At 37.1% G+C, this 26,192-nt stretch overlaps 5 protein-coding genes across 5 annotated transcripts; 4 read left to right on the top strand and 1 right to left on the bottom strand.

The window, feature by feature from the left end:
* Positions 1-13,958: 13,958 nt before the first annotated feature.
* BDBG_16398 (uncharacterized protein) lies at positions 13,959-14,285 on the top strand (the record flags this gene model as incomplete). Its single annotated transcript, XM_031724358.1, has 2 exons — positions 13,959-14,121; positions 14,221-14,285. The coding sequence occupies 2 exons, from the start codon at positions 13,959-13,961 to the stop codon at positions 14,283-14,285; spliced, it is 228 nt and encodes a 75-aa protein (XP_031576515.1).
* A 6,813-nt stretch (positions 14,286-21,098) lies between these two features.
* BDBG_16397 (uncharacterized protein) lies at positions 21,099-22,712 on the top strand. The gene is made up of 3 exons (XM_031724357.1): positions 21,099-21,698; positions 21,759-22,078; positions 22,139-22,712. Exons 1-3 carry the CDS (start codon positions 21,149-21,151, stop codon positions 22,607-22,609), a joined length of 1,341 nt encoding a protein of 446 aa, XP_031576514.1. The 5' UTR covers positions 21,099-21,148; the 3' UTR covers positions 22,610-22,712.
* A 231-nt stretch (positions 22,713-22,943) lies between these two features.
* On the bottom strand, positions 22,944-23,216 carry BDBG_16396 (uncharacterized protein; the record flags this gene model as incomplete). The annotated part of the gene is made up of 1 exon (XM_031724356.1): positions 22,944-23,216. The coding sequence occupies one exon, from the start codon at positions 23,214-23,216 to the stop codon at positions 22,944-22,946; it is 273 nt and encodes a 90-aa protein (XP_031576513.1).
* A 209-nt stretch (positions 23,217-23,425) lies between these two features.
* On the top strand, positions 23,426-23,899 carry BDBG_01499 (uncharacterized protein; the record flags this gene model as incomplete). Its single annotated transcript, XM_002628545.2, has 2 exons — positions 23,426-23,760; positions 23,818-23,899. 2 exons carry the CDS (start codon positions 23,426-23,428, stop codon positions 23,897-23,899), a joined length of 417 nt encoding a protein of 138 aa, XP_002628591.1.
* Positions 23,900-23,909: 10 nt separating this feature from the next.
* Positions 23,910-24,152, top strand: BDBG_16395 (uncharacterized protein; the record flags this gene model as incomplete). Its single annotated transcript, XM_031724355.1, has 1 exon — positions 23,910-24,152. The coding sequence occupies one exon, from the start codon at positions 23,910-23,912 to the stop codon at positions 24,150-24,152; it is 243 nt and encodes an 80-aa protein (XP_031576512.1).
* Positions 24,153-26,192: the final 2,040 nt, after the last annotated feature.

The raw sequence follows: 26,192 nt of genomic DNA, 5'->3' as shown, positions 1-26,192 counted from the left end.
AAGATTGTTAAGAAGAGAGAACTGTGAGAACTTTCTTACTTTAGAAGCTCACAGAGTCTTTATAAGATTAAAACAGATATTTACAGACACAGTGATACTATTTCACTTTGATTTCTTACTCTTAATCAGATTAGAGATAGATGTCTTCTTTTTTATAATTTCAGAAATAGTCTTATAACTACAGTCAAATGAGAACTGAGTTTCAGTGATCTTTTTCTCATAGAAGATGCAATCTGTAGAGATTAACTATAACATTTATAATTAGAAGTTTCTTATAATAGTGAAATTCTTTTATTATTAACATCACTACTTTAAGAGTCTCATGATAGTGATTACTATTAGAACTGATTATAATAGCTTATAATAGTTTACTTTAATTAAGAAACTCTTATAATAATAGATTCACTGAGCTCAGAGACTGAGTGAGTTCTGATTTAAGATAGAATATATCAAGGAAATTAAGAACTCAGCAGACAGACTCTCTCACAGATCAGACTATATTAAAAAGGCCAGAATAACAGATACAGAGAAACTAGAGAAGATAGAAAAGCTTTATAGAATGCTTAAACTGAGTGTTATAAAGAGATTGACTGAAGAGTCTCTCAATTCTCTATAAGAGAAGAAAAAAAAAGAAGAAAAGAAGTCTGTATAACTAGACTAACCGCCGGGATTATGAATTTCATATTTGGTCGCATTTGGTCTGATCTCATACATTTCTTGGCGTGAATCTCACTGGGACTAGTCATTAAAAAAACATGCAAAGTGACTATATATAAGATCTTAAAATGAAACCATGACTTGAAAAAAATGAGAAAGTGATTTTATTTGATTTCATTTAGTCTCATTCTTGGCATAAAGTTACTATTTTTAGACATTTTAAGGTTTTTTTTAGACTATTTTTAATTTTTTAAAAAGTAATGCTTTTTGATAACACTTAAATGAGATTTAAAGTCATTTAAAGTAATAAAAATAATTTAAATTGAGAAGTGAAAATCATGATCTTATTTGAAAAATGTGATAAAAGTAGACAGTAAGTCTCACTGAGACAGTATGAGACTACTATCTAATGTTAAAACTGTGTAATGAGATTAGTCAAATTGATAATAAGACTATTAAAAAATCTGGTCCTGGTCTCAGACACAGTCACACAGTCAGTCTATGTATAACTACTTCTTATAACTAGACTGACTGTGTGACCGTGTCTAAGACCAGGACCAGATTTTTTGATAGTCTCATTACCAATTCGACTGATCTCATTACACAGTTTTAACATTAGATAGTAGTCTCATACTGTCTCAGTGAGACTTACTGTCTACTCTTATCACATTTTTCAAATGAGATTATGATTTTCACTTCTCAATTTAAATTATTTTTATTACTTTAAATGACTTTAAATCTCATTTGAGTATTATCAAAAAGTGTTACTTTTTAAAAAATTAAAAATAGTCTAAAAAAAACCTTAAAATGTCTAAAAATAGTAACTTTATGCCAAGAATGAGACTAAATGAGACTAAATGAGATCACTTTCTCATTTTTTTCAAGTCATGGTTTCATTTTAAGATCTGATATATAGTCACTTTACATGTTTTTTTAATGACTAGTCTCAGCAGGATTCACGCCAAGAAATGTATGAGACCAGATCAAATGAAATCAAATATGAAATTCATAGTCTCAGCAGTCAGTCTACTTATAACACTGAGAGTTAACACTCTGAGAATCTTTATAAGAATTCTTGAAGAGAGTATCTGTAATCTGAAGAATTTGCAGACTTTGAGAAGTACTGTAACAGATCTGATATAAGAGAAAACAGAGTATAAGTCTTTATAAGATCTTCTATTCAGATTGTCTGAACTGTAACTGAAGAAGGAATATACTCAGTATATTTAGAAACTATTTATAACAGAGATCAATTCTGCAGAAATAAAGAATTGAAGAGACTTAAATAGTCTCTTGTAAAGAGAGAGTCAGATTTATATATCTATAAATGAGTTTCTATATATAGAACTTATTAAAAGATATTATAACTCTTCTCTAATAAGTCATTTTATAGACACTAAAACTTATGAGTTACTCACAAGAAAATACTTCTGATCCAAGATATGAGAATTTATAAAAAAGATAGTGAATTCTTATACTGTTTATCAGAATTCATGAGTAGTGTAATTCAGATTATATGAAGAACTTACTTCTCTACTCATCTTATAAGAATCTTGAGAACAGCTAGAAATAAATACTCTCATAAGTCTCTCTGAAAGTAAGAACATATATAATACCTGCTTTGACAGTGTACTAATAATAGTAGATTACTTTATTAAGATAATACACTTTATACTCACTTATAAGAACTTAAAGTCAAAGAATTTAACTCATATCTTTATCTGTGATATAATCTGATTACATGAGTTATCTATGAATATTATCTCAGACAGAGAATCAATCTTTATAGAAGAGTTTTAATTTAATCTGATAATTATACTGAAGATCTTGAGACATTTAAATATGACTTTTTATTAACAGATAGATAATCAGATAGAATATTTAATAAGTATATTAAAATAGTATCTGTGATACTTTATTAATTATAATCAGAATAACTGAGTATATTAATTATTACTTATAGAGTTTATATATAATAACTCAAAGTATGTCAGTACAGATAAAACTCTCTTTAAGATACTTACTGAGACTTATCTGCAGATGATCTTGATAAATCTGTGAGAGTATACTATAGAGTGTGATAATATCTGTGAATAGACTGAGAGAATTCAGAATATTTGAGAAAAAGACTGTGAATTCTTGAGAAAGACTCAAGAGTATCAGAAGAGATACTATGACTTTAAGTATATTATAAAGAGTTTTAAAAAAGATAATAGAGTCTGACTGAATTTAGAAAATATTATTATATAAAGATGTAGTAAGAAGCTGAATCTCTTGTAAACAGAGTCTTATAAGATTATAAAGAAAGTTAGTTTATAGTTCTATAGATTAAAACTATTATCTGAGTTATAGATATATAATATTTTTCATATCTCTTTACTCTATAAATATAAGAAATTCTTAGAAGAGAATTCTGTAACTTATCACTCTATTTATAAAGTATTAAAGAGTGAAAAAGAATATCAGATCAAAGAAATTATTAACTCAGAGAAGTGAGATTATAAGCTCTGATTCAAGGTTCAGTGATAAGAGTATTCTGATAAGAGAGGTAAGTTTACTTAAGAATTATCTGAGTAGATAAGACATCTGTAGAAGCTGAGACATGACTTTTATACTATGAATTTTAATAAGTTAGAATAATATAGTCTTCACTAAGAACCTGATTATAATAAAGATATTAATACTATTATTTATAAACTTTAATCTATAAGATAATGAGTTTCTACTGAGATGAACAGTTCACAGTGTATATAAAAGAAAGAAGAAATCATATTCTTATTAAAGTTAAAAAATAAGAAAACAGAAACAGGTCTGTAAACATAATTTAGAGATTAATAAAGAAAAAATAAAGAAAACTTATACTTATATTCTTAATATTTATAATACTTAATTCTCTTACAACTATCAATTTCTCTCTTCAAAGAAGCAGAAAGTATTATACTTGTAATACAGATAATTATTATATTTAATATAAAGACTACTGAAAATGCACAGACTTCAGAGAAGCTGAATATTAGAATATATATAGTTATAACAGAGTCTTGAGAGTTAATTATCTATATATATAACTAGATATCTCTTATAAAGCTGTATTTATTTTCTCAGTTATTATTATTATTATTATTATTATTCTTTCATTATACTTATATACAAGCGAAGCTTATGATGAGTTCTTGTGTGATGTTAAATTCAGATCAAGTGTTAATTATACAGAAGAAAATACAGATGTTGAGATTATATCAAGATAACAAAAACATAGGAAAATATAAAGAAGTGACAATTAGATACATGTGATAATAACTTCTCAGCTCAGGAATATAGAGCAATTCATTGAAGCAATTTATACACCTCTGTATTTATTAGAAACCTGAGGTGCTTAAGTTCTGGATTTAATGTATCCCCTGCGGGTTTCGAACTTCACATGCCTTGGTTTCCCACACCAAGGTGCTACTGGGTGGCCGCATTAATCATTCAGTCACTGAGGCTATTTTCTCAGTTATACTGAAGTATTCAGTCTGAAAATAATTAAGATATAAAGAGAGAGCTTATCTATTCAGATTAACTCTTATCATAAATTTATAATATTTATATTATTGTGGCCGGCTGCGCCCGATCAATCATATAGACTATTTCATTACGCTTCATAGATTCTTTCATTCCCGATCACCGATCCGCGGCCGCTACGGACGCGCGCATATTCTTCCGCCCCGAAGCTCCACCGCGTACGTCACCACATACGCGTATAAATATTCACCTCAATTACTAATTCTCGCACTTTCTCTTTCTTTCCTTCTTTAACATTTTTATCTTTGTTATATAAGACCTATCAATATTATACTGATCTATTCAGCATAGGCCTCTTATACTATAAAAATGTTCATTGTCTTCTCATTAGAAACAATTACTTATCAAGAGATATTCAAATACATAACAATATATAAGAAATAGAGAAACAGTTAAACAGTTAAGCAGACACTGAGTTCTCAGATAGAAGCTTGCTTATCAGTTATTCTGACTCTGTAATAAGATCTTATAAAGAGAATAAGATCTTATAAGAGAATATTAGTGAAAGACCTGAGAGTTCTGACACTCAGATATATGAGAATACAATTACATATTTAATAATCAATATAATCATGTCTAATAATAATATGAAACTCTTAAATATGAATATAAATGTAATGTCACAGTGACTCTGAGTAATATTGAAATTACAATAATAATAAATAGCTGATATACATGTAACTCAACAACTTCAATATGAAAAGATTTAATAATTAACTTATGTGATTTCAATATCTACAGAATTGAATATAAAAGCACTGAAAGAATACTTAAATACTCTTATATATTTTAATACTTCTGATCTCACTCTCTACTTATTATGAAGAATGAAAATACTTATAAAACTGAGTGTAGATGAAGATTTCATCAGTTCATTAATTAATCAAGATTAATATATCAATGAATAATTGAAGAATTATATGAAACAGAAGTTTCATTCATGAATGAAAGTATATAAATCAGTGTTGAGAACATCTGATAATATTATGAAATATCTTGATATTCTGTTTCAAGACACTGCTATGTAACAGAAAGTATTAAATTGATTACAGAGTGTTTAATAGAGAAACACTTCTCTTACAATATTTATTTCTGACTTTAACACTAAGATTCTAGAAGTAGATGATCAATCTTGAGAGAATTAAATGAAGATTAGCATGCTCAAGAAGATATTAACTTTCAAACTCTTATAGACTCTTATAAGTATAGACAAAGACCAGACTTATGAAGGCTTCTGCACACAGCTTCAGATATTAAATGATCATCTTATCAAGCTCAAGAGTATACAGAACAGTGATAGAAGATATTATATCTCAGTTACTTATACATCTGCACTGAAGAGAAGTAACAGTAATGATGTAGATGCTATGAACTAAATAGATTCAAATATCTATACATAAGCAAGAGTTTCTGCTGTTTAAACAGACTTCTAAGTTTCTGAGATCACTTCTGAAGAAGTCACTGATCAATATCAATATAAAGTGTGTATTAACTGTAACTGATCAGAACACATTGCTTTCAACTACTAATTAATCTATATGTCTTCACACTCAAGAGAAAGATCAGCACCTGTCTGTATCAATCACATTATAGTGAAGAAAGATTCAGAAGATAACTACAAGAATGTCTCAGTGAAACAGAGAAAAGATTAGCTTCTATTCAAATTCATAAACAGAAGCTTGAAGAGATCAGACAATAATAATTTAAAGAGAAGATGATAATGAATGTGATTCTTATATCTACTGTGATTGATAATATGTATAATATGAAAGTCATGATAGACAGTAGTCTATGTCACTATGCAATGATAAAATCTTCAGTTGTAAGATATTATAATCTTCAGTGTATCTCTCTATTAAAACTCTGACTTCTTGCAGAATTTGATGATTCAAAGAACATTTGTACTCATTACATGATGAAGCTGATCATAGATGTGAGAGAACATCAGTGTGAAGATGTCTATGCATATGAAGTTGATAATCTTGATTATAATCTTATGTTAGAACTTGCCTGACTATCTGAACAAGACATCTTATTGAATACTTGAAACAGAAGCTTGATATTTTCTAACAATGATAGAGTTCATGAAGATGATATTTACAAGATCATGAACCTGACACAGATCTCTGTCAACATGTATAAAATACTCTGAAAAAGAAGTCATTATTAAAATCACTGACAGAGTCACTGACAAGTTCACTGACAGCAGAATTATATGTTAATCTATTCTATCAGTCTGACTGATATTAAAAAGGCTCTAGAAAAGTTATTCTGTGTTACAACAATAGATTCTTGTACAAAACTCTCTCAATAATATCATGAATATTTAGATGTCTTCTGACAAGATAATATTATAAATATATCTCTCTTACAAGATTCTGAAGTGAATCACAGTATCAAGTTAGAGAAAAAGAATGATAAGAACTCTGAATCATTATGAGACTCTCTTTATAACATATCTCAAGATAAACTTCTTTTCCTTTGAAAGACAATGATCTGTTGAATAAAGAATTTATACATGTTAGTAACTCTTTCACTGCAGCTCTCATTCTCTTTACAAAGAAATCAGATGAAGAACTTCAATTCTGTGTGAACTACTGAGATTTGAACAGATTGATAAAGAAAGATTAATATTCTTTATCTCTTATCAATGAAACCCTAGCATGAATCAGGCAAGCTCAATAATTTACAAAACTAGATATCATCACTGTGTTTCATAAGATTTGTATTACTGAAGAAGATGAATGACTTACAGCATTTCAAACATGTTATAATCTTTTTGAATGAATAGTCATACTCTTTGAACTGACTAACATTCTCAGTACATTTCAGAAGTATATCAACTGAGTACTCTGAGATTTCCTTGATAAGTTTGTATCTGCTTATCTGAATGACATTCTCATCTTCACTGATGAATTCAGAAAAGAATACTAAGAATATATGTGAAAGGTATTACAACAGCTACAAGAAGTAGAACTATTGATAGATATTGACAAGTGTGATTTTAAAGTCAAGAGTATCAAGTATCTGAGTTTTATTATAGAAGCTGGCAAGAGAATTCAAATGAATTCTGAGAAAGTCTCTGTCATTCTTGAATAGAAAGCTCTGTGTACTGTGAAAGATGTATAAAGCTTCATCAGATTTGCTAACTTCTATCAGTGATTTATACAAAACTTCTCAGATATCATGAGACTACTTACAGATCTTACTAAGAAAGACTCAGTATTTCAATAATCAGTGAACACTGAAGCTGCATTTACACAGATGAAGAAGATGTTCATTAATACTTCTCTACTAATAACATTTGATTCTGATTATGAGACAGTTATTGAAGCTGATTTCTCTGGCTATATGATAGGAGAAGTGATATTGTAATATGATGATAAAGATGTTCTACAATTATGTGTCTTCATATCTAAGAAACTGAGTCCTGCTGAATGTAATTATGAGATCTATGATAAGAAACTTCTCACAATCATACACTGTTTAAAAGAATGAGACTCTGAACTTCAAAGTGTCTCTGAATTTGAGATAGTCACTAGACTGACCGTGTGACCGTGTCTGAGACCAGGACCAGATTTTTTGATAGTCTCATTATCAATTCGACTGATCTCATTACACAGTTTTAACATTAGATAGTAGTCTCATACTGTCTCGTGAGACTTACTGTCTACTCTTGTCACATTTTTCAAATAGGACCATGATTTCCACTTCTCAATTTAAGTTATTTTTATTACTTTAAATGACTTTAAATCTTATTTAAGCATTATCAAAAAGCGTTACTTTTTAAAAAATTAAAAATAGTCTAAAAAAAACCTTAAAATGTCTAAAAATAGTAACTTTATGCCAAGAATGAGACTAAATGAGACTAAATGAGATCACTTTCTTATTTTTTTCAAGTCATGGTTTCATTTTAAGATCTGATATATAGTCACTTTACATGTTTTTTTGATAGCCAGTCCCAGTGAGATTCACGCCAAGAAATGTATGAGATCAGATCAAATGAGATCAAATGTGAAATTCATGGTCTCAGCGGCCAGTCTAATAGTCACAGATCATAAGAATCTCAAATACTTCACAACTATCTATAAACTTATCAAATGACAGATGCAATGATCTGAGTTTCTAAGCCACTTTCATTTTACAATACACTATCATTCTAACAGCCAGAACTCAATGATAGATACTCTCTTATAATGAGAGCAAGATATATTATCTGATGTAACAGATACTCACTGAATGAACTAAGAGCACCAGCTCTTGAATCTGAAGATACTAGTTGATTAAGATGAAACAGCTCACAGCATTATACATGCTTCTTCAATTAGAACTGATATTGATATCTTCACTTCTTCTACACTGAATGAACTGTGACATACAGCAGCTCAGGCTGATGAACTCCTTCAGACTCTCACTGAAGCAGTATGTTAAGAAGCATCTCAATTTCTCTCAGAACTATGTATAAGAACTGATATCTCAGAATGTTTAATCAATGATAATAATACTCTATAATTCTGTGAATGATGCTGAGTCTCTTACTTCAAACCCTTATACACTCAGATAATGTAAGAGATGTATGATTCATGTATAACTGACTATTCAGATCATGAATAACTATATAGAATGATCTTCTGAGAATTCTACTGATCTGAGATATTAAACAGTATCAGACACTTTGTCTGAAACTGCAATCACTGTTCTTCTGTTATCTTATAAAAGAACTGTAGAAAAGATCTACTGAAATCACTTAATATCTCTGATAGAATCTGATAAGATGTAGTGATTGACTTCACTATTGATCTATCTAAGAGTAAGAGTTATAGAAATATTCTGATTATTGTTAACTGACTAAGTAAGAATGTAATATTGAAATCTTGTGATAAGATGAATACTGAATAAGTTGCTGAAGCCTTCTTACAGAGTTCATTCTATCAGATGCATGAGTTGCTGAGATTAATAGTATCAGATCAGAGCTGTCAATTCATAAGTACTCTCTGAACAAGAATCTGTCAAGTTCTTAAGATTATATGCTGTCTGTTAACTGTCTATCACTCTGAGACTGATGATGTATCAGAACAGACAATTCAGATCATAAAGAATTATCTTTATAAGTTCTGTAATTACTTATAAGATGATTAACATGATCTTCTCCTACACACAGAGATTACTATCAATGATTGAAATGTCATTTCAATAGATATAAGTCTGTTCTTTCTTACACATGAATATCATATGAAAGTGTTGAATCTTCTAGAGATTACACAGTTCACACTGAACCTCTGCAGTTCAATTCAGATCACTGATAATATAGTAACAAAGCTCTGAGATATCTATGACTGAGCAGAAGTCTTCATAACAACTGTAAAATAAGATTAAGAAGATTAAATTAATATTCAATGAGATTCTGCAGAGCAGTATAAGATAGAAGATCTTGTATAATTGAATCTTAAGAATATACAAATCATATATTCATCTTATACACTAGACTACTGTTATATTAGATATAAAGTGATAGAAGTTCTAGATAGTCACAACTACTGTCTTAACATATTATCAGAAATTCATAATATATTTCACACAAGCTTACTTCACTGCACTGTCACTGATTCATTCTCTTCTCAGCTGACTTCTGACTGACAACTGCCAGATATCATAGAAGAAGATAATGAGCTTGAGTGAGAGATTGAAGATATTCTTGATGAGAGATTCTGTGACTGCAGCTGATAATATCTTGTGAAATAAGTCAGCTATAATTAACTGATCTGAACTCTGAGTTCTGTGTTATCTGAAACAGCAGCTCTTAACTGATGAAAACTGCTTCTGAAAAGAGAGAACTAATGTGATGAGCTGCACCTGATCAATTATATAGACTATTTCATTACACTTCATAGATTCTTTCATTCTCAATCACTGATCCGCAGCTGCTATGAATGTGTGCATATTCTTTCACTCTGAAGCTTCACCACATACATCATCACATACATGTATAAATATTCATCTCAATCACTAATTCTCGCACTTTCTCTTTCTTTTCTTCTTTAACATTTTTATCTTTGTTATATAAGACCTATTAATATTATACTGATCTATTCAGCGTAGACTTCTTACAATTATCTTAATTATCTGAATTTTACAGATATCTGAAAACTCATCTTTCATTAATAATAAAATTACAGAAATGTGTCACAGTATGAGAACTGTTAATAGAAAATCTAGACATATTTATATATATCTGATTAGAGATTATATAAGTAGAGAGAAGATAATTATAGATCTGCAGAGCTGTAGAAGATACTGATAACACTGAGAGCTTTATAAGAACTATTAGCTAGAGTCTGTAAGAAATTACTTATAAGAAGACTTACAGCAAAAAGTGAGACTATACTGCTTAAAGTCAGAGACTGATCTGAGAGAGATATAAAATTAACTACTAATCTGAAAATCAGATACAGTGACAGAGCTGAAACAGATGAAGATACTATTATAAACAGTGATATTTCTACCTTATCAGTCAGTAAAAAGCAATCAGAAGAGTTGTAGAAATACTTATAAAAAGCTCAGTGATAATCAGATATTATTTATAAGAATATTGAAATTAAAAAAATTTTTATTCTTGAGAAGTTCTTGAATTAATATATAGATATTATTAGAAATACTCTCTCTCTATCACCTGAATAAAAACACTTCACAGATGAATAAAGATACTCATAGTTTATAAGAATAAAAGCTGTTACAGAAAAAGAGAAAGAAAGATAAAGTTTTATAAACAGATCTAAGATATTTATACTACTCTAAAGAGATTTATTTACACTGTGAGTGATTCTATGAAACAGTCAGATCACTCTAGTAAATAAAGAGTAATTATAAATTACAGATCTGAATCTTTCTATATAACTATACAGAGTAATTATAGACTGTAAACATCTTGATTTTATAATTCTACAGAGTTAATAAAAGAATGAAAAATTTCTTATAATTCTACAGTATCAAAGAACAATGATTTATAAAAATAAATAAAAGATTAACTTATGAATACTTCTCTTTAATAGAAGTAATCTCATAGAGAGTGATTTATCTATAAGATAAATCTATATAATAATTATATAAGAATTTTACAAAAATAATTAAGAGTTAACTAAAACTCTTTTATATAAAAGATATAAGATATATCTATATAGTAGTTAGAGAAGAATTTATAAATTATAAAGAATCTTATGAAATAAGAAACTGAGTGATAGACTCTTTTCTCTTTATAATAATAAGAAATTTTTTCTCACTGAGATTTTTTTTATAAATATAAAGAATTTTTAGTGAGTATTACTACAGTACTGAGTTGATTCTATAAAATCACTCAGTAAAAGACTTCATGAATAAAGTCTTAGAGAGAAAAGAGTATATAAGAAATTCTGCTTCTTACAGATTCTTTATCTCTATTTCTATCTCTTATATAATTAATAGAGTTAGCAGCTCTTGACTATATATAACTATATAGACTGAAGTTTATAAATAATATTTATAACTCAGCTTAAATACTATTATATATTTAATCTCTATATTTTATCTTTCTACTGTGAATACTTCTAGTAGTTAATAGTACATATCATGCCAAGCTGTAAACACTCGAATAATCACCTGCGAGTACTTATTCTTACTTTAACAATGCATTCTTCAACAGGTGATTGAATATGAATGACATGTCTATTACTGCAATGACTTGATATTAATAGTAGTAAATAACTGAGGGTTTAAGGCTGCAGTGTTCAATGTATGTCTTTGATCACATATTCAAGATTATCAGATAATGATTGTAGTTCAGAATTTAATTTACTGTTCTCTATCTGACACAGAGCTTATCTAGTTTGATTTTCTATTGTATATGCATCTTTTTTATTTCTCTTTGAAAAGTTTAATAAGTTAGTTAAATCAAAAGTAAAACAATTCAACTCAGTACATGAGTATTCAAGAACTTCTCAGCTTATGATGACTGTCACTGTCATTTTAATACAAAATGAGAAGAGATTTTTCTACTCATTAAGAGATGATGTTGACTAATTCATGTCAAGATATGTTGGTGATTACTACACCTACTCTAGTCACGTGCCACCTTAACCTATTTATTTAGTGTAACTCGCGTAGTTAGATTACAACATAATAACATTATTCTTCAAGAGATTATGAAGCTCTTCACAAGCAATGAATAACTGTAATAACATGCAATTGACATCTTCATGTGTTGTTACAAGTGTGTCTAGATAATTTATTAAGTGATTAAACTCATGATTAATCTAAGATTCAGGGGAATGCCTGACTTAACAAAAGAATACATGTCTTCAAGATGAAGAAATGAGAAAATGTCAGAGCAGTAAATGCAAGATCACAGATCACTGCTAATATTAATAATGAATCAGAAGACAGCTTCTGAGATGTTTGAGCTGAATGACATGATTGTAGAAGAACAGTCTGATAAGTTCAATAATAAATATAAAGACCTGATTGAAGATATTAGTAAGATATCAGACAATGTAGAGAGCTTAAGTAGCTAGAATAACAATAGCTCTGTGAGTGAGAAGACTCACATGAGATTAGAAATTGCAAGACTTCAGCATGAAGTCAAGCAAATGAAGATAGACAGGGATAAAAATGAAGAGCTTGGTACAGATTTAATGAACTATCTTCAATGAAAGAGTAGAACATCTGCATTGATGAAGATTCTTAATAAATTCAGAGATTAAGTAAGATTTATAAAGAAGCCTGTTATACTCACTAACTCTGTAAATTATTCTATATGAAAAGAAGAGATTCTGCTCACAGCAAGACAATCTGAAATGAATGATATTCTTAATGATAAGTAGATTAATTCTGACAAGAATGTTAGTATGAATATACAATGTTTTTAATTAGAACAGAATATCTGATTATACAACTATATATAGTCTGCAATCATCTCACAGATCAAATCTCACTTTATTATACTCAAGAAGTCTCAACTATCTGCTTATTCTCTATGATCTGTCATAGAGAATAATTTCACTGAGAGATCTGCTGTTCACAGAACTCATCTGTTTCAAGAATTGATTGAGATGATATTAAAATCAAAGAATTCTGATTATATATTTATTAAACATTTAATTACAATCAGGACTGATTATATCTGATTGAAATATAATATCAAAGATTTCATGTTTTTTGACAGACTTCTTACAGAGGTTAGTAAAGATTGATTGTCTTTTATAAAGAATTAAATGAATGTAATAGAGAAGGATGAGAATGCTAGAACATTTAAAAATGATTTCATGAAATTGTGTTGAGATATTCTTCTACAATTGCCAGCTACTGATAAATCTCTCATCTTCAATGAAAAGACCCCTGCAAATAACACCTAAGACAAGGATAAGAAAGGCAAGGACAAAGACAATGATAAGAATAAGAACACTGAATCCAAACCTGAATGTAGAGGTAATGACATGAGAACATGCTATCATTGTCAAAAAGTTAGTCATATTCAGGCCAACTGTTGGAAGAAATACTCTGAGAAACATTCTTCAAACTTCAATACAAATAGGAACAAGAATAAAGACAAGAATGTGAAGAATACAGATGCTGCTCCTGTTCACAATGTCATGAAGCAAGTATTTTGCATCAAGGAAAAGGCCTATACAAGTGACCAGACAGAAAAAGATATCTGAATTCTAGACTCTGAATCAGGTGCTTATATCACATCTCACAGAGATCTTGTCATGGCAAAACCTCAGAAGATGAAAGTGATGTTGAAAATGGCAGATGAAACAGTGATCTCTGCTACAGCTATAGAAGATATGAAGATTCTAGTGAAAGGAATAAATATGCTGTTAAATGATGTCTGCTATGTTCTGAAGTTAGAAGTGAACCTCATGAGTATGAGTAAGCTTGTATGTCAGAGTTATACCTATAAGCAGTTGATATATGAGAATAATCATACTATGTTGATTATATCTCCTGACTGCATATTCTCATTTACAGCAAGATTAAATGAGAATGATATCTATGAGATGAAAAGACCAGTTATATACAGAGACTTGATCTGAACTTATGATGATGCAATGACATTAAAGGCTAGAACATCTAAATTCTGCAGATATTGTAAAAATGACAGCAGACTCATGTCTAGAGATGAGAATTATTGATCAACAAGCTTTATCATTCTGCAAAGTCTGTGTCCAGGCAAAAATGACACATTCAATCTTCATATCTATGACATGAGCTGTCAAGCCGGCAATGAGATTCTTCATCAATCTGGCAGGGGGTGGAAAAACACTTTTCAATGGGAATGACACCCCCACTAGGAGGGGTGCAAGTTATTGATTGAGTATAACAGACAATGCAACCTGTTATATGACACTGGGTTGATGAATGATGGAAAAGCGAAAATATGCTCGCACCTATAAGTTGACAATAAGGGAGCAATCAATCTAGCAAAGGGGGAATCCTTAACATGAAGGTCGCGCCACATTGAGATTAGATATCATATTCTCTGTGATTTGGTTGAAAAAGGGGAAATCATGATGGAACATGTTGATTCTACAGTGAACATAGCTGACAGGCTCACCAAGCCACTGACGAAGCCTGCATTTGAAGATTTTGTCAAAAGAATTGATTTGAAAGAGATCAGAAAGGAATGATTGAATGATAATAATAATACAGTGAATCAGTGGATTTTGCATGTATTTCTTGATTTTTATGATTATTACTGTACGGACGCCTTTCCTAATAAGGAAATCAGGGTCCGATTGATGTAATTAATTATTATTGCATTTTTGAAAGATTTGAGGATGGGGGAGGCCCCGGGTGGCGGCTTATAGGCCACGGTGTAGCAAGGGGGGGTGTTGGTGATTACTACACCTACCCTAGTCACGTGCCACCCCAACCTATTCATTTAGTGTAACTCGCGTAGTTAGATTACAACACAACAACGTTATCCTCCAAGAAGGTGCTTATGTGAGCTGGTACAGTTACCCAGAAATAGGTTAGTTGACATAGGTCAGTTTGACCTGTGCCGAATAACCTGTACATATTATAAACATAGAGTAGTGGTTGCAGGTCCTTCGGTGATCTATGACTTTTGACCAAAGTACCCTGTAGGTGCAAACCTTAGCAGGTTCTGTGGCAGGCAAACCAGTACACTTCTTAACCTATGCCGGCTGTTACATGATTGATGCTGTTTTCTCTCCCTCCAGGGCCACTCCATGGCTGCCGTCAATCCAGTCCCCGATCACCAAGCCAGTCACCTGTCTGAGAGAGAGGTGACACTTTTTGGTGAGCTCTTTTTCTTTGGCAAAGTGAATTTTTCCTGGATCTTTATACCCCGTGGATTTAAAAGCTAACTTTTGAAGGTCAACTTATAATAGTTAACTTTTCAAGAAACACGCCTGGGTAACGTCCACAAGGGCCTGACGCCCACAGGGGAGTAGCGCCCGCAAGGCCGATGCACCACCAAAGGCCTGACGGGGAATTGATGCCTACCCCTCGGCTATTATTTTGTGGTGCGCATCCGGGCGTATAGGGATGACGGGCGTAAAGGAAAGGCAAGAATAGGTGAAATTCTGTTTGTTGGTAAATTACACTAAGCTCTTTTTGGAAAGTAAATCTACTCTGTCTTACAATTTATAATTTTGATGGCTGAATAGAATATTATCTTAAATTCGCTATGGGAAGAAAGTTGCTCGGGATTAAGTTGTTTTTTACAGCAATATTAACGTGCGGTCCAGAATGGTTCTTCATTGCCCATCCTCTCTTTTTCTCTCGCTAATAGATGCCTGATAAATGGATCAAGGAAATCAAGAAATACATTTACTTCGCACGCATTCAAAACAATTGGTGACTTACCGTTGTGATCAATGCTACAATTAAACTATGTGGGTCCGTATCAACCACGCCGGATCGCCGGTTTGTTGTAAATTACAATGCTTTCGATCGCGGGGCCGAAAAAGCGGGCATCTTCCACAGGATGTTCATTGGAAATATCCGAGGAGGCCCTGCGCCAAGAGGACATTATCAAAGTTTGTCCTGGTTTTTTTGCGAAGAGCATTTTGTATTTCCAAACAGTACGGGTATTCTGTTGATTACATTTCAGGTGAGTCGACAATTTTTCATGGATCAAGAAGGAATACATTTAGACGTCTTCGCACGCATTCGGAACTAGTGGAGACTTACCGCCGTGATCGCTACAATTTGATTGAATCAAACTACGTGGGTCTGTACCAACCACGCCAGATCGCCGGTTCGCCGGATCGCCGGATCACCAAATTCGTTTGTATTCGGCCAAGTTCCTGAGAAAACACTTCCAGAAGGCTTGTGTGAATAAAATGATTTTCTTATGATGCTGTGTGACTCAGATAGCTCGGCTTGAGATATTTCTAAATACATGAAGTTACTTGATTCGAGTGAAAGTTCTTAATCCCCTATGTTTCACAAAGGCATTCTCTTGTATTACTATCTGAGATATGAAGGCCTTGTCAGATGCTAGAACACATGAATTTTTTAACAGCCTTTACATATTGTGAGGTTTGGCCATTAAAGAGTATTAATTTAGAAAGCCTCTTCTGTGACAACAACCCTCTCGAGAGAATCCTCTTGTGAGGAAATTGCTCCTGGAAGTAATTGCCGAGCAGACCAACGCAAACCAACCAAATCACGGCTTGGCGCCCTTCTATAAGAGACTTATTCTGATATTTTCTAGTGAGTAAACATCTTCATGGTGTGGCTGTGGCCTCCGTGACTGTTAAGAAAGCCAGGTTGGAGATGAAGACAGCAGTGTCAATGAGCTGCGGAAGCATCACTTTCATTGCCACATCTTCTCCTGCTTCTCTTGCAGCTATGATGATAGTTGTCATTCCTTGCAGTGAGATGTCATCCCTTCTGCCAGTCAGTTCTGGCGTGAAGGGGACGGGCTTTTGGTGCGATCGACTTTGCGTGCTCCCTGTCACTCGAGCCAATGCTGATGTCTGGAAGTCACTCTACCTATGATGTCATCCACGGCCCACCTTTTGACAGGTAAAGCTTAGCAAAGCCCGGCGCTGATATGACTGGCAAGGCGTGGTGGGCTTGCATTTCTGCGCTCGTGCGAAAAGGCAGTTTTGCAGTTTTGTAATTTTGCATTTTCACCTTTTGGCGTTTTGTGCGATTTGGTCAGCATACATGATTTGACTATTCTGTGGTGTTTATGGCTTCCATCGATCGAGGTAGGAAGACAGTGAGAGATGACTCCATAGCACGCCAAGCAGTCCAAAAACTGTGCCCGTCGTTTGATTGATTGATTGATTGATTGATTGATTGGATCAGCTACCCTGACCTCTCCCTCATCGGGATATGCAGGCTACCACTATTACAGCTACTCTCATCTATCCTTTCTAGTCTAACTACATGCACGATCTTAATGCCTCGCCAGGGCCTGTGGCTGATCTACTCTAGTTGTCTCTGCCTTGGAATCTTTCCGAGCTCTCAGCGAAGTCTAGGATCGCATCGAGGTCTCCCCTACTGATTTTCCATTCCGTCCCATTTATTGTCCAGTTTGGTGGTTTACCCCCTAGCATCAGGGAGATATTGTTGAACATGTCCCCAATCTTTTGTCGCAGAACCCGACGTTGTTGCTGCAGTCTCAGGCAGTCTACTAGGACGTGATGGACCGATTCTTTTGCTCCACATTCACATTTGTTGTCGTCAGCGTATTTTATTCGGTTTCGGAAGTCATTCAGCCATGAGTGGCCCGTTCTGAGTTGCGCCAGGAGTCTTGCTCGAGGCCTTGGAAGGGTGGCATATAGACGGCGGGTATGTCGGCCCGGGAGGGCTGCGTCTATCTTCCGCAGGTGAGTCCCCTTTGCCGTTGAGGACCATTCATCTCTCCACTCCTGTGTGGTGCTGTTGCGGCTGGCTTCCCTAAGGTGTGAGGCAGGCTTTGGGAAACCATGCGTTGGGTTTGGGTTGATTGACTGCTTGGCGAGCTGGTCGGCCATTTCATTTCCCTTGATTCCACTGTGTCCTGGTACCCACTGGAGGCAGAGGTCTACGCCTATGGATCTCAGCTCTTTTGTTGTGTGCAGAATGTTCTGGATTATCTGTCCTCTGACTTGTTTTGAGGCGTTTGCGATGGCTCGAAGAGCGGTACGGGAGTCGCTGAGGATGGTGTATGTGTGTTGTTGGTGGGGGGTCGGTGTCTCCTCACTTGAGTGAGATCTCCATACCAGGTAGAGTCCATGGTATATCGCTAGCAGCTCAGCCGTTGTGACAGTCCAGTGCTTTTCTCGCCCAACACCAACTTGTATGCCATACTGGATGTGGTATGATTCGTCCATGATCAGCGCCGCTGCTCCAAGCGCCGAGTTCTCCTTTGCGGCATCGGTGAAGACTGCCTTGGCTGGGTTCTCCATTATTTTCGTAGCTCTCTCGATGGCTCTGGCCCTGTCGGAGTCGAGGTAGATGCCTTTGAGTACTGGCTTCTGCCATGGTTCCGGGGGGCATGGATCGAACTGTGCCCGTCGCGGTCCGGACCAGGAGGACGCCAAGGCGTGATTTGGTTACCCATTTTATTGGGGGTAGGAGCGCGCCAAGCCATGCTCTTACCAAGCTATGTCTCCCGATAATGACACACCACCGTGGTGACGAAAGGAGGAAACGGAAGAAAGAAATTCAATTGTTAAGTTCTCACTTTAGAAGATCTTGGGTCATTTAAAAAGGCCGGAGGCTGACTCTACCAGCGGTGGTAGCAGGCATTCAGCACCAGTCCCTCTCTGATTGCTCGGTCTGCATGTTCCTTGATGATGAGTTCAACCAACAGAGAGGAGGTCGGTTTCTTCGCCCCAGTCCTTGTCAGCCATCCCACATATGTGACCTTCGCCCCGGGGTGTATAGTCACATTCTCTGTTTGAATCTTCTCAATGGGCTGCATCTGTTGGCTGGGATTTATATTCTCTTTATGCGTGCGGACTGAGTGAACCAGGACCCCAGATCTATTTGATAGACACCAGTGTATGGTATTTATGCATCTTGAGAGCAAGAGGGGAACCAGAGAACAATGAGATGCAAGTACAGCTCGCGCTACAGGAATGACTCCGGATTTATTTCAGTTCCTGCTGTGGTGAAAGAGCAGGTGCTGTGGATTTCCTGAAATGGGTCCATTCTTTGGGCGCGAGCCAATTGTTATTGCAGTCCTTTTTGCGCACCGTTTGCGCCGCTCTCCTGGAAACATTGCCCTCCCTGGGGACACTCCTCTCCCTGGGGACACTCTTTTCCCTGGGGACATGATCATAAGCAGTACAGGCAAGATCGGCCTCCGTGCGTATCTTCACGACATCAATAAGGTCGACACTGATAAATGCCAATGCGGCTACGGACCGCAGACCGTGCGACACATCCTCCTTGAGTATCAGAATTGGGTAGAAGAACAACATTGAATGTGGGTAAGCAAGTCTCCATGCGTGAACATCAAGCGCATTCTCTGTAGCTCGTTAATGGCGGTACAAGCAGCAAAGATGATGATCAGGACAGGCCTCCTGGGTCAATTCCAGGCAGTCCTGTCCAAGGGACAACTAGCATACAAGTGTAAAACCAGTAGACAGAAGTTGAGGAGGGTCAGGAAAGACCTAACAAGGCAGAGATACAGAACAGATAGAGAGAGTATGGATAGAGAAAGCTCAGGTGAAAATGAAGTGATTCTTGCAGAAATAACCGGACTACCAACTGAAAGTTTTCAGCAAGAATAAGTGAATTTCCAAGGAAAAGAGCAGAAACTCCTGTATGTATAGTAGTGCATTGCATAGCTGCCTAAGAGTTGAAACCTCAAACTGGCATACAAGTGTATATATTTCTATATCTATCTATGAGGATAGAAACTACTACTTATAACTGTTTCAATCAATAACTTTCCTTGAGGGCTGGTAGCCTAGCTGGCAGCCTAACAAGGCAACATCAGCTTAGTCATACATATATGTCACGTGATGGGAACTCAACTCTAAGGGCGGCTGGGACAGTCTATGAATAAATCAATAAATCAATCAATCAATCAATCAATCGATCATCCTGGGCCGGCAATCTTCCCCGGGTCAGCAATCTCCCTAGACCAGAAGTATGCCCCGGGCCGGTGGTTTCCCATCAAATAAGAATACAATTCCTGACCATCCTGGGCGGCAATCTTCCCTGGGTCAGTGATCTTCCTGGGTCAGCAATCTCCCTAGACCAGAAGTATGCCCCGGGCCGGTAGTGTCCATCAAATAAGAATGCAGAATTATACCCAGGGCCAGCAGTTTCCCCGGGTCCTGCTATTTCCAGAGTCAAGAGTCTTCCCTGGGTCAACAATTTCCCTAGACCAGAAATATGCCCTGGGCCGGTGGTTTCTCATTAAATAAGAATACAATTCCTGGCCATCCTGGGCCGGCAATCTTCCCCGGGTCAGTGATTGTTCCTGGGCCAGTAATCTTCCCTAGACCAGCAGTTGTTCATCAAATAAGAATGCAATTCCTGGCCATCCTGGGCCGGCAACCTTCCCGGGTCAGTGATTTTTCCTGGCCAGCAACCTCTCTGAGTCAGCAAGTCTTCTTCTTTCAGCAGTTTTGCAGATGATGAGCATCTATAGTAATATACATCATGTAATACAGTTGTTGGGACAGTCAGGGTTTTCAAGTGCCTTGCCGGCTCTCGTCGTTCTATAAACTGAAAGAACTTAGTGTAGGGCTTGTTGTATCTTGTTCTTCAAAATTGCTTCATATGACCTGGGGAGTCTGGCTACTTCTCACTGTTTAACCTACAAGTATACCAGTGGTGGTAAGAATCAATTTCTTTTGAATTTTGTATTGCGATCAGGATAAAAATACTCCATTGCTTTACAATTCCCAAAGGTTATCCAAAGAAGATGCCAAAACTTGTGCTTGATGACCCAGATGCCTGAAGAGTGGGTCATATGGGCAGGAACCGGAGCGGAAAAATTATTTCCGGCAGACGTCGTTCTCGGCCTCTTAACTCGCGACCAAATGCGGACGAAGCCGACAGTTTTCCATTCCGCTTTCTTCACGCAGAGCCTACCACAACCTCTTTATCGATTTTATCAATCATGGCTTTGCATCGGCATCAGTCATCTTTAGAAAAGGTATTGGACTTCTCGCAACCGTTCTCACTAACTCCTCAACAACATCAAGCGGCAACAACCCTTTTCAGATACCTGATCCAGCATTATGGCTTGGAGCAGACTATACAGCCTGGTTACAAACCTGCAGCACTTATCCAGGCCACATTTGAGCATGTTACTTCTAAAGATGCATTCCTCTTGTTCTTTTTCTCACACATCTATGAAAACCTATGCTCAGGAGTAGCAAATCCAATTGACTCTGACATTACCGTTGCCTTGTCCTTCTTCGATGGTTTCTCTAGCTGGGATCAGAATCAAAAGCAGAATGCCGATGGCGCCATTGAAAGCTTTGCTGAGTACATTGTTGAGAACTTCCTTCTTCCACGTATGCTATCAATATACACTTCCCCACCGCCAGAATCATATGTTAATACGGATAATTTAGTCAGAGCTTCCTCTGTGAAGACCCCGCAACCAACGCCAAGGTCATTGTCCTTGATACAGGCATCCACACCTACTGGAACGACACAACGTGTATCTATTCTACGACAAAGTTGTCTCATGCGTGATCATCACCGGTGTGTGGTTTCTCAGAAGTTCGATAAAAGTGAAGCCGGCAGGCGGTGGAAGCAGGACAGGGAAGATTGCAAGGATGATGATGGAAATCCATTGAAAAATGAATCAAGCGACCGATTTCAATATCTGGAGGTTGCCCACATTCTGCCACATTGTCTAACTACAGTTTCTTCCCAGGACACTGATCTGGTATGTCTGCAGTGAATGTACCTCGTGTCTCTGACTAGAATAACTGACGCAAGGCCCTAGAGCGACTCGAAGAAGAATGTACTCCGGATTTTAAATATGTTTGACTCTGGCATTATTCATCTCATTGATGGCCCGAAGATCGACAGCCCGTTGAATGCTCTTACCTTGACACATGATCACCATCGGTCGTTCGGTGAATTCCAGATATATTTTGAACCAACGAGCAAACCGTATGAGTACAGAATCAATTCAATGGAGCAAAGCCCTTTTCTACGTGATCCGCTATTCCCTGTTACTCGCACACTCACCCTTAGTCCCAATTGTACCATTGATCCACCATCAGCTCGGCTCCTTGGTGTCCATCGAGCCATTGCAAAGATTATGAAACTTAGTGGCGCAGGCGAATATATAGACACGATCCTCCGAGACTTGGAGGAGGTTGATGATGTGAGGGCGGATGGCTCAACAAACTTGGGGCACATGATGAGTTTACGACTTGGTGGCTGGGTGAACCCTTTGCCTGTATTTTAATATTGTATATAATTTTTTAGGCCATTCTTTTATAGGCAATCAATGTATCTCTCCGACAGCTAAGACCCCAAAGAAGGACATCTTCCACGTCCAAGAAGTCAATGGGCCACACTACAAGGCCGAGTCACGTGGCGAGGCTGGCCATTTTAGCAGGGGTTGCTCTCAGAGGCACGAGTGCGCTAAGTCTGATTTGTTGCCAAGGAGCAGGGGCTTTGGGGCATTTGACAAAGCTGAGGTGCTGTGTAAGCGCTCTATTGCCTAACTTAGTTTAACCATGGGCTGGGGTGTTAGGTGACTGTTGGACAACTTTTACTAATTGCCCTACTGTATTGAATTACAGAGGATGCGTTTGACTTGCCTGCCCACATTCGATGTCGTTCTTCTGCCCAGTTCCGGCATTCCAGGAGGATGTGTCGCACGGTCTGCGGTCCGTAACCGCACTGGCATTTGTTGGTGTCGGCCTTATTGATGGCGTGGAGTAAGCACGGAGGCCGATCTTGCCTGTTTGCCCCTGCGTGATCGCTGCACTAATCGCTCTGTGTGTTCCCATGTGTGTCGAGAATCGCTTTTCCGGGTCGAGCCCCAAGTCGGAAGAGATCTCTGTCATGTTTTGCCTGTTCCCGGGACGCTTCCCATTCGCCCTTCATCGCCTGACGGATGGTGGATTTTGTGGTTGCCAGTAGCGTTCGTATCGGATCCGGTTCGGGTTGGGTTAACGGGCGACGTTGGTTGACGGTCGGTAGGCGTTAGTTTCTGGAAGGTTCCTTAACTATGACATCATTCAAGGGTGATTGAGGTGATCTACAGGAAGAGGATATGCAGGGGAGCTTAGCGCCTTGTCAAGCGTCGAGGTGCGTGAACGTCCTCGAGGGACGGGAGGAGGTCGGCTCCATGCTGCTTCAGGTGGCAATGTTGCTTCAATACCAGTGCTACCGTTCACTTCAAGAACACTGTCCAAGAAACTCCATCGTTACCTCTTCCCTCAAGCAGATCTTCGCAGAGGACTGGGACCGGATGGATGCAAGCACACGAGCGACGCATCGATCCAAACTTCATCGGCAGCTTGAGCGGGGAAGAAGGTGGTCGATCGTGACAAAGAGGTTGTCATTCGGGGTCCTTATCCTTGGCGGAAAGAAGCTATCCACACAGGTGTTAGTTCCCAGAACCGATTCTGTTCCGCCTATTATACTGATATTTCCCATCTCTAGACACGATCGCAACTTGAATATAGAGAAGCTTGAGTTGATGCTCTCTCACATTGTGGATTGCTTGCTATCCGGTAGCTGTTGACATCTATCGGATGGCCGATCCGATCGTGAAGGGCATCCTGAGTGAGGGCATCGTACCCGCCGAGTTGGATCACATCAAGATCGCAGAGGAAATTGAGAAATTTGAAGGGGAAAACCAACGAGCCCCACGATCCCTCTCACCGTCGGTCGCCAGTTTGATCAATCTTTCATATGAAAGTGAATACAACGAAATTCAATTCAAACCAAGGAAGAGGTGCCGGGGAAGCCATGTAGGGTTACAGAAGGCATTTTGATACAGTGCAGGGTGATTACAAGAATGACTAGCCCTCCAAACAATCAAAGTGGTTTATTGATCTACAGTTTCATTAGGTGTTTTGAATAGTGTACTGTTCCTTTGTTTGTCACCAAGTAAATAGCAGAATGTGAAGACCGAATCTCCAGGTTGAAATATCAATGTTTTTAGTGGTTACTCACCAGCTTGGTAGCCGCCCATGTGGTCCATCGGCCTTGTGGGCGCTGCTCCCTTGGGGGCGCCATTCCCATGTGGTGTGTTGAGTATCACGGTGGTTGAAACACGTGTAAGGGATCTGAAACTTGTACATCTGTATGTATATATATTGGGGATCCCACCTCTGCTGGGTAGAACAATAACAATAAAAATGAGAACGACTACTATCACTTGCTTCAACATGGTGCATCGGCCTTGGGGTCGCTACTCCCTTGGGGGCGCCATGCTCCATTGTGAGTGCTAATTGAATATAGTGAATATGGTTACTTCTAAGGTAGCTTTTCACTCTTGTGCTGGCATTTTCCCATAAGGCACATTTGCAACAAGAAGCTTCTAGAGTTTTGTTGTGGATGGGTGATAGTGATCATGCATTCAAGTGTTCTCTAGCTATGATTTATATGCTGGTAGTTTTAATCATTCAAGATAATGGAACCAAATCTGCGTTCGTGGATATCAGGGCAAATATAGAAGTATAGATATGAAAGTTCAAGTTCAAAAACCCAGGAATCCAGAAATAGTAGCCACTGATAGCCCAAAATAGCAGCAGGATGAACCCACACCTTTGTCCTCCCCGGTTCACATGACAATCAACAGACCAGGGAGACAGGTTCCGCCATTGGAGCAGTATAGGTTTCTTGAAATCAGGTCTAGAACAGTAAGGTCCCAGTGAAGATTGTGAGTTGAGTAGGGGGTTTTCATCACTTGACAGCCCCGCGCTAAATTCAGCCAATCACGTGTGTCATTGCTGGGACGCCAAGACGTGGCCTGTGGTGGGAAAATGGCTTGGCGTGCTCCTGCTTCAATCGATGGAAGCCATAAACGCCGCAGCATACACGCAAGGACCATTGAATCATGTATGCTGACCAAATCGCCTGCTGGCTTGCGTACGAAACGCCAAAATGTAAAAATGTAAAATTGCAAAACTGCAAAAATTGCTTTTTCACAGGAGTGAAGAAATGCAAGTCCACCAACACGCCAAGAAAAAACTGAGCACCTTGTCAAGTCATGTCAGCACTGGGTCTTGCTAAGCTTTAACCGTCAAATGGTGGATGTAAGTGTTTTCTCAGGAACTAGGCTGAATACAAATGAATTGGCGATCCGGCGATCCAGTGTGGTTGGTACAGACTCACATAGTTTAATTCAATCAAATTGTAGTGATCAGGGCGGTAAGTCTCCAATAAGATATTTCACCTATTCACACTTATTCTCTCATTTCCCTTGCTTCGCCACTTTCCCCTCTTGACTTCTGATATTTTGTGTAGCTCTTGCACGTTGTTTGGGATGGAGGGGGGTCTCCTGTTTCTGTAAGAGCTATGTCTTTCCAGGGTTGTACCGGACATGGCACTCACTCTATATTTGTCTGGTTGTGGAAAGTTGCTGCTCGAAGCATCAGACTTTGGGAAGAGATCTCAATTTATAGCTACGAGCGAATGTTGTCTAGAAATAAGGTGGGCTCCATTGAGTCAAAAAACGTCACTTTTTAAAATATCCAGCAAATTCAACTTTGAAACCAAACTCTAGCCAAACTCAATCTTGAGCCACTAGTCAACAATTCTCGGGCGTATAGGTCGACGGGCGTAGGGATGACGAGCGTAATGTACGCATATGCCTCATATATTCCCTGTCCTGATAAAATCTTGGATCCCTATACATCACCTGGGGGGTTTTGAAGCTCTTCGAGAACACGAGCAAGGCGCCAGTCGTAGGACAGGAGAGGCCCAGCTCCCCCCTCTACAAAACCCACCCAAGAGACGTGATCGCACGGCGACATATCCTTTTCTGGCCTCCCTCTAGGACGTCGTCACCAGAGGGCGGTGGTAATGGA

Source organism: Blastomyces gilchristii (assembly GCF_000003855.2).
Source record: "Blastomyces gilchristii SLH14081 genomic scaffold supercont1.2, whole genome shotgun sequence".
NCBI lineage: Eukaryota > Fungi > Ascomycota > Eurotiomycetes > Onygenales > Ajellomycetaceae > Blastomyces > Blastomyces gilchristii.
This window is presented reverse-complemented; position numbering and strand designations above follow the sequence as displayed.